The 10,339-nt window shown below is 35.1% G+C and overlaps 1 protein-coding gene across 1 annotated transcript; it reads right to left on the reverse strand.

The window, feature by feature from the left end:
• Window positions 1-847: 847 nt before the first annotated feature.
• On the reverse strand, window positions 848-10,016 carry LOC127790508 (uncharacterized). The gene is made up of 5 exons (XM_052320050.1): window positions 9,640-10,016; window positions 6,070-6,202; window positions 2,098-2,318; window positions 1,486-1,659; window positions 848-1,406 (listed from the first exon to the last, which is right to left on the reverse strand). The coding sequence occupies exons 1-5, from the start codon at window positions 9,820-9,822 to the stop codon at window positions 1,320-1,322; spliced, it is 798 nt and encodes a 265-aa protein (XP_052176010.1). The 5' UTR covers window positions 9,823-10,016; the 3' UTR covers window positions 848-1,319.
• Between the last annotated feature and the right edge of the window lie 323 nt (window positions 10,017-10,339).

Below are 10,339 nucleotides of genomic sequence, written 5' to 3' on the forward strand. Positions count from 1 at the left end.
AGGATTGGGAAGCATGCAGGTTGCACCACCAGTGTTGCCATCCATTTGCTAATTTCCACCTCGATCATAGTATATAGTCTTCCAACAACATAGTAAATTGATTATTTTACCCCACATATTTTAATTTAATCTCCTTTCTTTCTATTTAAACAGTCCGATAATTCTGTTGCCTGAAATATCCAATATATCCTTAAATTGATTTTAATAACTCCAAAGATTGCAAAATCAATGTAAAGACTTTTTTATATAATAAGACTACAAATTCATATTCCTTTACAAGAGTAAATAGCATTGTTCTTTCTCCTCTCTCCCTGCCTTTCTCTCCGATGGCCAGATTTCAGCACCAAATTGACGACTTGCCAAGAATCCACCGAGGGGATTCTGGGTTCTTACCCCAATCTCTTCTGCAAAAGCGACAAGAGGCAGAGAACGAAGGAGACAACCTTCGTCGCATTAGTGGCAGTGACTCATGCACGGCGACGGCACGAGGAATCTAGCCACAATGGTAAGGTTATGCCCATCCACTGCTCTATACATTTGCTTTTAGTTTTTCGTTAATACACCGGTGAGAATGAGAGAGAGAAAAGTACGGCATTTTGAGTATTCTAAAAGAAATTAAATTACAATCTTAGTCGCAACAGAAAAAAGAGAATATTGCATGATCAATAATCTCAAAAAGACAAGTGTCATCTCTTAAATATCACAACCGACGGTTTGTCTAACCAAATTTCAAAGGTGTGTTAAACGTAACCCACCCTTTTAACATTAAACAGAACCTAAATGCACATATGCTGGACCGAGTTAGAGCCAAATGAAGCAACGTATATATATAGGGGAGTATTTGAAATAATATCGAACACCACAGTAGCACCCTTTTTTTTATTATTATTATTATTTCATGAAATTTGAACTGTAAAAAATATAGCACGCCAGATCTCCATAGCTAGAGATAGATAACACCAATACATGTATGTAGTACAGCGTGAGACCCCCAATTTCCTGATCAAAATTGAGGTTATCTTCTCTCTCCCTCTCATAGTCATATGAATGTTGAGCGCGGTGGTATTGGTATTCATCCCTGTGACAACCCCATACCACTTTGAAATGGGATAGCATCATCAAATGGGAAAAAATACACCAGCCTAACCTTACTTAGCTTGCAAACCTAGTCCCTTACACAACACAACGCAAACCCTGATTTCTTTTGCCAAACATCATCCACCATCATCATCATCATCCTATGTTTTGATCACTGATCCTAAAGGAAAAGCTCTCTCTCTCTCTCTCTCTCTCTGTTGGCATACATATTCTTATCCTCATTAGAAGACATCGGGGTTGAAGCGTCCAGGAATAGAGTTGTTTTGTTGAGCCTGACGCAAATGCATTGTCAGTGCATAGTTGTTCACCTGCATCCATCCTATACCTTAGGATACCATTTAATCTACAACAAGGGTCACGAGTGAGTCCTGGACAAAACAAAGTTACCTCAAGTGTTCTCAATTGCTCCTGATACTGAGACACCAACTGCTTCAAATGCTGCACCTCTTGGTTCCTGTCTTCGTACTCTTTTTGACGTTCATGCTGGATGGCAACGGCTCGTTTGAGAATGGTGTTCTCCCGGAGCAGTGACTCCATATGTTCCTTGAGCATCATGTTCTCCTGCCAAAGAAAACATCATTAAACAAGCCCACAACAGAAAAGCAATTTTTCCTGCAACAGCCTATAGATCATCGCAAAAATGAACCACTTGAAGACTGCTATCTCTCCTCGTATCCCAATCAGTCTAGAACTCTGGGATTCGCCTAACCTTTACCACCACCCTAAAAAAACAGATTAGCATGTAAATGTGATTCCATTCCAGCTGCCACCTCCACAGAAAGGGCACCTAAATTAAGCAAACCTTTTTGGATCCACCTCCAAGATTTCAAGGATTTTAACAAACCATGTCCAAATTGAACCTTATCATCAGCATAATGCCCTTGCCATATAAGTGTGCCACAAAGTTACCTTTCCTTGAGCAGTTCTTAGTGCCACACAAAATAATCTAAATAGCATACCGGGGAAAAAGAGGCAAAGTTCTTTAAAAATATTGCCAACCTTATGATAACTTTCCGCTGCATCAGCACCAGCTCGCCCACTAATAGACTTCTCTAAACTCTTCAGCACTTTTGTGGCACGTAATCTAGCATCATCTATGCTAGTAGCACTCATCATTTCCCTCACAAATAACTCCACCCACTCTGCACCATCCATGTGAAGATTGTTTTCAACAGAAGGATCAGCAGAAAGAGCTGTATCTCCTTCAGTGGTTGCTGTACCTGCATTTTTCATAAAGCATAGACAAGAATATAGCCTTTAAGTGACACAAAGTATTATGGAAGAGCAGTTTCAAGCAGTCAGCCAATCGTACAGCACCAATAAATAAAATATAAGGCAAAAATACAGTTTCTGGATTTATTCATTCCTAATAATAACACGAGGTTTCTGGATTTATTTATTCCAAATATAATAACTGTTGTGTCCCTCCATGGAGACAATCATGCTTGGTGTTATTAAAGCCCCAAGGCACACTAAGGCACACAATAGTGTTGGAGCCTAAGGAGCAAGGCAAGAGACGCGTCTTGTGGAACTAAGTGCATGTTAACTAAATATATATATATATATATGTCCTAGTTGAAGAATAAGATATAAAATAAGCCCTAACTCATAATATATTCGCAAACATGTTATCAAGAAAATTAAAAAATTCAACATATACTAACTAGGAAAAATATTGAAACAAGTTACCTACCTATAAATTTCAGAAAAACAAATCCCATCATATTTCAACAACCAGCATATAAGCATCACAAAAGTTCAAAAAAAAAAAAAAAAAACTAAACAAAGAGTCTTGAAGTCAAATTAAATCTTAAACAATTTATAGGTCTTAAATCTTAACTAAAATTAATTAATTATGAATTTTAAATAATCTAAAAATCATCCTCATCATCAAGATCAAACATCAGTCTCTTTGGTTTGAGAATCTCTTTTGATTTATTGTTTATTTAGTATTCAGTTATAATTGAAATTATAATATGAAAAGTAAATACTATTTCCAATTAGTATTTAGTTATAATTGGAATTGGAATCTAAAAAGTTTCCATTTCCTATTAGGATTGGATTCTATTAAAAATCACAGTAATAAACAAAATATCAATTCCAATAAATAAATACCAATGCCAATTCCAATTAGTATTTAGTCATAATTGGAATTGAAATTTGAAGAGTTTCCTTTTCCTATTAGATTTGGGTTCTATTAAAAATCATAGCAATAAATAAAATATCAATTCTAATAAGTAAATACCAATTTTATTTAGTTATAATTGAATTGGAATCTGAAAAGTTTATTTTTCCTATTAGGATTGGATTCTATTAAAAATCCAATCCTAATACCAATTCCAATAAGTAAATACCGATTCCAATTAATATTAGTTATAATTGGAATTGGAATCCAAAAAGTTTTCTTCTCCTATTAAGGATTGGATTCTATTAAAAATCACAGCAATAAATAAAATGTCAATTCCAATATGTAAATGTCAATTCCAATTAGTATTTAGTTATAATTGAAATTGGAATCTGAAAAGTTTCTTTTTTCTATTAGGATTCCATTAAAAATTACAGCAATAAACACTTAAAAAGTTAAAACAGTACAAACATTTGAAAAAAAAAACAGCCAGGCGCACCTAAGCCCAAGGCTGTGCCTGAGGGCCTAGGCGCGCCTTGTTTGCTTGCGCCCGCCTGGGACCATTCTAGGTGCAACAGGTGCGCCTTGCACCTAGGCGCGCCTTTAATAAGCTTGATCATGCTTACTCTAGAAGTGAGTGATTTATTTGAGACAAATTTATAAATTGATTACCAGCCAGCAACAACCATAAGCATGGTACAACAAATGCAGCAACCAGCAAGAATGGCATAAATTGCCTTTTATGCCTTAATCTCTTTGCATCCACCTTTTTTGTTTTACTAAGCAACAGGACCCTAAAAGTTGCAAGCCGAGCTGGATGTACAAAAATAATTGACCACTACCTCCCTCCCCTTTTCTCTGAGAGGCGGTTCTCATGTAGCATCTCACTTGGACCAAGCATGATCAACCCTTAATGACATTCAGAACAAAACCCCATACAAGCTAAAAACAAAACTTAAAAGTCTATAGCAATGTTTTGAAGCTAAGCGCACTTAAACACAGAAGACCTATGAAGCTTAAGCACAAAGCATAAATAAATAGAAGCACCCACTAAAGCAAAGTGAAGTGCATATAAATAAAATAAAGAGTACAAACTTTTATAAGCATAAAAATATGAACTATTAAAACAGCAATCATTAAAAAAAACTAAATAAGAATGAGGGCCGCAAATTTAACAAAAGATGAGATATCATTTTTCATTTCTATTTTATACCACTTTACAAGTTCATGCAAACATAATAAAAACACATAGGGGACATATAAATACAACCTGGCTAGCTGCTGGACCTGATGGAACTTGGAAGACAAACTGGTCTGAATTCTCGGTTGGAAGGATCTGAATATGCCAAGGCTTTGTTTTTAATTTTTTACTTTTCCATTTTGTTGAGTCTTCTTTTGTTTTTTGGTAAAAGTTTGGGGGAGAAAAAACTACTCTTTCATTAAGACTATATACACAGAGGGGATCACATAAAAAGAAGAATAAAAAAATAACCCATAATTTACAACAATCCTCAATCAATCAAACCCTAATCTATAGGGGTCCAAATCAATCAACAATCCCTGATTTATGGCAATCAGGAATCAATCATCACTCCCTAACTTACAGCAATTCAAATATATTAGCTATGCCTAACTTACACCTAATTACATGTTTCCTTCAATATTTTTTCTTTTGCTAAGTAAATACAGCTGAGTCATCTTTCTTTCTTTTTTTTTTTTTGAAGTATTCACAGGATAGGACAAGATAAATTGGCAAATAAAAATTATCCCATATTTGGTTTGTGCTTATGCACGTGGGATAATATATGGGATAGGTTTAAGAATCAGCAGGATGTGGGATAACTGTATCCCGATGGGGTCAGGATCCATTATCCAAGGGGATAAGATAATGGGCAAAATGACCGTTTTACCCCCCAAGTATAAAAAAATGAATATTTAAATATTTAAAAATTAAAAAAAAAAAAAAAAAACCTTGTAGCAGGGGTATTTTGGTCATTTTTGCATTATCCTGTGTCTATTCTTGCATTAACCCTATAGAAGATAGGATTAAATACAAGATATCCTGTAGTGTATTCCTGCTAACCAAGCACTTTAAGTCCAGGACTAAATATCCCAAAGATCCCACAGTATCCTTTCCCTGAAGAACAAAACAAACCCTTGATGTATATCCGATTTTGTTTAGATCTTTCTAAGATCTGATAACAGCTTTTTTAGATAAGGATTCCATACAAGCAGCCACATCATTGCAAAAATTTAAACAAATCCAACCATCTGTATTGTTTGATAAAAAAAACACAAGCACATTTCTGAAGCGCACTTTATAGTGCTCCGAAGCTTGGGTAAAAGCACAACTTAAGTGCATTTTAATTGTGATCAGCTAAAGTTGCTGAGCTTCACAAAGAAAAGGCCCCAGCCGCGCTGAGCTTTGCACTTAAAGCGCACTTAAGCATGCCTTTTTAAATACTGGTCTATGGTCTGAAATAAACATGTGACTAATGATGGGTTTACAAACATCTCATCATGACATATCCACCCATCCAACATTTTATAACATCTAGGCATGCCAACTATAACTTCAGGTGCCCAAAAGAAAATTAAAAACTTCCATCCATGATGAGAAATATCAGAACTTGTTTGACTTAAAAATATAGCCAAATCCTAAAGACCATCCTCCAACAGACCCAACCTTCAAGTAAAAGAGTGTTGAAAAATTCTCCATGCTACATATACACGACATCATATGCAAGAGATGAAGGTAAGCCTCAAGGTTTTCCACTCATCTCCCTCGATCTCACTGTATAAAGCATTTATATAACATTTTCTATAAGTAGAACTTAAGTGAATACCTTTCTCCATATTTGCATTTGATTCCTCAGCAAAATCAGAAATTCCTGCTCCATATCCAAGAGAAAGTTTATGCAAGCTCTCGATAGCAGCATTTAAATCATTACCACATTCATCTAGCACCTTTTCAAGTAACTGCACAATTAAGAAAGAAAGCAATTACTAACAAACAGTTATCTCAATAATTCAATAATTCCATGGAGATAATCTTCTCCATAAGGATGTATATAATTGTCCAAAAGAAAATATTGCCATGATAAGCAACAAAAATATTTGACAGATCTTACCAAAAGGAAACCAATGCAAACAGAACAAACTTTACCTATGAGGGCGTAATGCTTAAATAATCACTGATGAGAAGAAGTCAAAACCAGATAGTGAACCTGGCAATGTACTGGGCAAGGTACTGGATTCATCATTAGTATAGTACAGTATTAGTACTGAACAATACCAGGTATCATTTTGAGTATATCATTATAATAAATTAATAATATACATATAATAAATGTACAACTATAACAAAATTTTCATACAGAATCAAATTATAAAAGCATGTAAAATCATTACTATTGTTAAGAACACTCCCTAAATAAAACATTTAACATAATTGTGTTTGTGTTAACGCAACTCAAAAGTATGATAAGAGGTAGGATTTTTGTAATCAATCCAAAACTTAGTGAGTTTGGTTAAGATATTTGACCTATCTTCTTTCCTCTAAAAGGATAATCCTATATCTGATTATCAGACTGCGATGGGATGCATCAATTACAATGCATCTCAAAGAGCAATAAATCTCAGTAAGACTGAGTTTGGGTGTAATTGGGGCTTCAAGGTTGAGAGTGAGAGATAATTTATACCTTTTGTAAACCCATTATTCACACAGTGAATTGTGTTCTCCTTCACACGGACATAGGCTTGTTGAACTACATTAAGTCTCCGCATCAGTGATTTTTATCTTGTGTGTGTGACTGTGTGTATTATAAAATTTATTCCAGAGTTTGTTTTATTCTACATCAAGTAGTATCATTTTGATATCTATCAAATGGTAGAGCTTACTACCAGTGTTTTGAAAAGCGCTAAGAGCAATTAAGTGCAGAAGGTCTACGAACCTTAAGTGCAAAGCACACACTTAAGCAAAGTGACGCACATAACAAATAAAAAAAGGGTACAAACTTTTATAAGCATAGTAAATATGAACTATTGAAAAAGAAATCATTAAAAAGATGGCGGCAAATTTAACAAAAGATAGATTCCATTTTTTATATCTACTTTATACCAGTTTACAAGTTCATGCAACCATAGGAAAAACACATAGGGGAGATATAAAGGCATGCAATCTGGTCAGGTGCAGGTCCTGATGAACCTTGGAAGACAAACTGGTCTAAACTCTCGGTTGAAAGGATCTAAATATACTAAGGCTTCTTCAATTTTTTGTTTTCTCTTTGTTGACTCCTCTTTTGTTTTTTGCAAAAGTTTGGCAAACCGGTTCTATTTCATTAACACAATTTATTCAGAGGATTAGATAGAAGAATAAGGAAAACAAACCATCCATAATTTACAGCAACCCACAATCAATCAATCCTTAATTTGTAATCGATCAACAATCCCTATTTTACAACAATTAGGAATCAATCATCAATCCCTAATTTATAGCAATTAGGGATAAATTAGCAATCCCTAAATTATACCTACTAACAGGTTTCTTTCAATATTTTTGCTTGGTAAATACAACTGAGTCTTCTTTTTCGGAAAAAAAAAACAAATGTACATATGATTTTATCAGATCTTTCTAAGATCTCAGAATGGCTTTTTTTGGGTTAGAATTCCATACAAGCAGCCACACTATTGCAAAAATTTAAATAAATTCAACCATTCATATTGTTTGATTAAAAAAAATACCAAGTGTATTTTTTAAGCACACTTTATTGTGCTTCAAAGCTCAGGTAAAAGCGTAACTTAAGCACGCTTTAATCACGCTCAGCTAAAGTTGCTGAGCTTCACACAAAAAAAGCCCTTAGCAATGCTGCACTTAGCACTTTGAGCTTAAAACGCACTTAAGCATGCTTTTTTAGACACTGCTTACCACCCCAACAGTTTCTAAATCAAAAGATAAGGAAATAAGATATCTCTATTATTTTGTATTATATAGAATAGTGCTTATACAATACTTACAATTGGAGATTGACAAAATTAATGATATAGGATATAAGAATATAAATATATAAAAATTTAAAAACGTATAGATTTATCAAAAATACAATTTTTCTGTTTATTTTTCAATTTCCATAACTAATAAATAATATAACCTATAATTAATAATTTTTACCTTTTTATTTTATTTTACTTTTGTCAGTAAGTATTGGCATTCAAGGATTGGGAATTGATTTTTTCCCAGAAAAATTCCACCATAGTTTTAGTGGAATCTTCCTATATCAATGAAAGTGGGAATTGACTTTTTTATGCAATCTTCCCACAAAATTGCAGGAGAATTGCCCATATTTAGTTAAGAGAGACCCACACACAATTAATCAAACTATTAAATTTGTACACCAGCTAATCAGCAGCTATTCCAAGAACAAACTTCAACGGATGGTGCCAAATAAATATTCATCTTGGGCAATATTTTATTACCCCAACCTTTCCCCAAAATGAAGTCAGTTAATCACAATGTCGAGAGAGAAAAGACATTAACATCAAAGATGTTAAGGATTAAGATCAGATTACTTTAGCCTCAAATTGAGTTCGAAATTTAAACCAGGCCAATCTCTTTTCTCTGATCGAAGAGGATTTGCTGGTCATAACATTAGGCTCGTCTCCCTCACTGGTGCAAAGGTTATTGAAGATAAAGAAACAGGAATTCTGTGTGCTTGTGGCTACAGAAAACGGAAGCTAGACAGGACCAGGAGGAATGAACAATTGACTCAAAGCATAAAGCAGATATAAACAAAAATCAAAAGCAGAAGAAATGGGAATACCAGAAAAAAAAGCCCAAGGAATGGTCTAATGCCCATGCTAGGAAAATAAAGGCTGAATTCTATACATGGGTATACATACATAAAGCTATACAAGAGATGAGCATATATAAAGGATAGAAATAACCCTATATGAGGAAGGACAGATATAAGCCTGTGCCAGGAGATGAACAAATCTTGAAACAGATTAGCGCAACTCAAATGAAACTGAACTAATCTCATCTTAATCCTTAACCAAAAAACTGATGAAGTTAACGGCCAGATGAATTATCCCACACTAAAATATTTTATACTTATGAAAGCATATCAAAACTGTAAAATTGCTTGATATCCTAAACCTTTTCGTAACTCACAACCAAAATCAATTCAAAATCCAATAGCGCATCAGAACTACAGGCCTCAAGACATAAAACTATGACAAAGAAGCCATTTCTTCACCAGCAATGGCTGAAAATAGGAAAGAACAACGAAACGGAACTACTGAAACATTCAGATCCATCGGGTCTGCCGGTCACACAAAAAATATGACCAGTACATTAAAAAAAAAAAAAAAAGCAAACCGCAGAGCACAAGCGAGAGGGAGAGAGAAAGAGAGGCCACCTGATCGTCCATGCCAGGGAAGAGAGCTCTGAGCTGATCGACGAGAGTGGGCGCGGCGGAGAACCGGACCGGAGAGGTAGACGAGGAGCAGCGGAGCCTCTTCGAAACAGGCGGCGACGCCGCGGGTGGCGATGCAGGGAGATCTTCGAAGAACGATCTCTTGCCGCACACAGCCGCAGACATTGTTCGATATCCGCCTGCTCGTTTGCTGATTCCGTTCTCTCCAATTCTGCTCGAAGAAATCGATCCAATCTCACAGTAGCGATCGAGGATCGAGGGTTTGTTCGAGAAGAAAGACCAAAAGAATTTAGGGTTAGGGTTTTGCTTTAAGAATACTTGGAGTAGATTCCAAGCTTTTCTTTGGCGTGGCGATGATACTTTTTCTCGCTCCTCCTTTTATAGATGCCGAGGCTGAAGCGGAAGGTTGTGGAGATGTGAAATATAGCACGCGCTCGGTGGTGCGTGAGTTTGGAGTTTTTGGAGAAGAGGGGGCAAAGGTCAGAAGTGTGTAACATCAGGTGGCCGCAAGAAAACTTGGCTTGTCCCCCACCCTACGACACTTTTAAAAACTTTCATTTTAATTATGAATAAATTATTTAAAAAATATATTTATTTTTATTTCTTTAATTTTATATTAAAATTTTAATTTTATTAGTTAGAACATTTGAGTTGTTATTTAGCTTTAAATTTTGATTACCGT

The sequence above is a fragment of the Diospyros lotus genome, chromosome 14, assembly GCF_014633365.1.
Source record: "Diospyros lotus cultivar Yz01 chromosome 14, ASM1463336v1, whole genome shotgun sequence".
Classification (NCBI taxonomy): Eukaryota; Viridiplantae; Streptophyta; class Magnoliopsida; order Ericales; family Ebenaceae; genus Diospyros; species Diospyros lotus.

Excerpts from the sequence above, each read along its gene's own strand:
- LOC127790508 (XM_052320050.1), bottom strand. The coding sequence starts at position 9,822 with ATGTCTGCGGCTGTGTGCGGCAAGAGATCGTTCTTCGAAGATCTCCCT. Across the intron at positions 6,203-9,639 it reads TCCCTGGCATGGACGATCAG|TTACTTGAAAAGGTGCTAGA; the intron begins GTGGCCTCTCTT and ends TTAATTGTGCAG. Across the intron at positions 1,660-2,097 it reads CAGCGGAAAGTTATCATAAG|GAGAACATGATGCTCAAGGA; the intron begins GTTGGCAATATT and ends TTTCTTTGGCAG.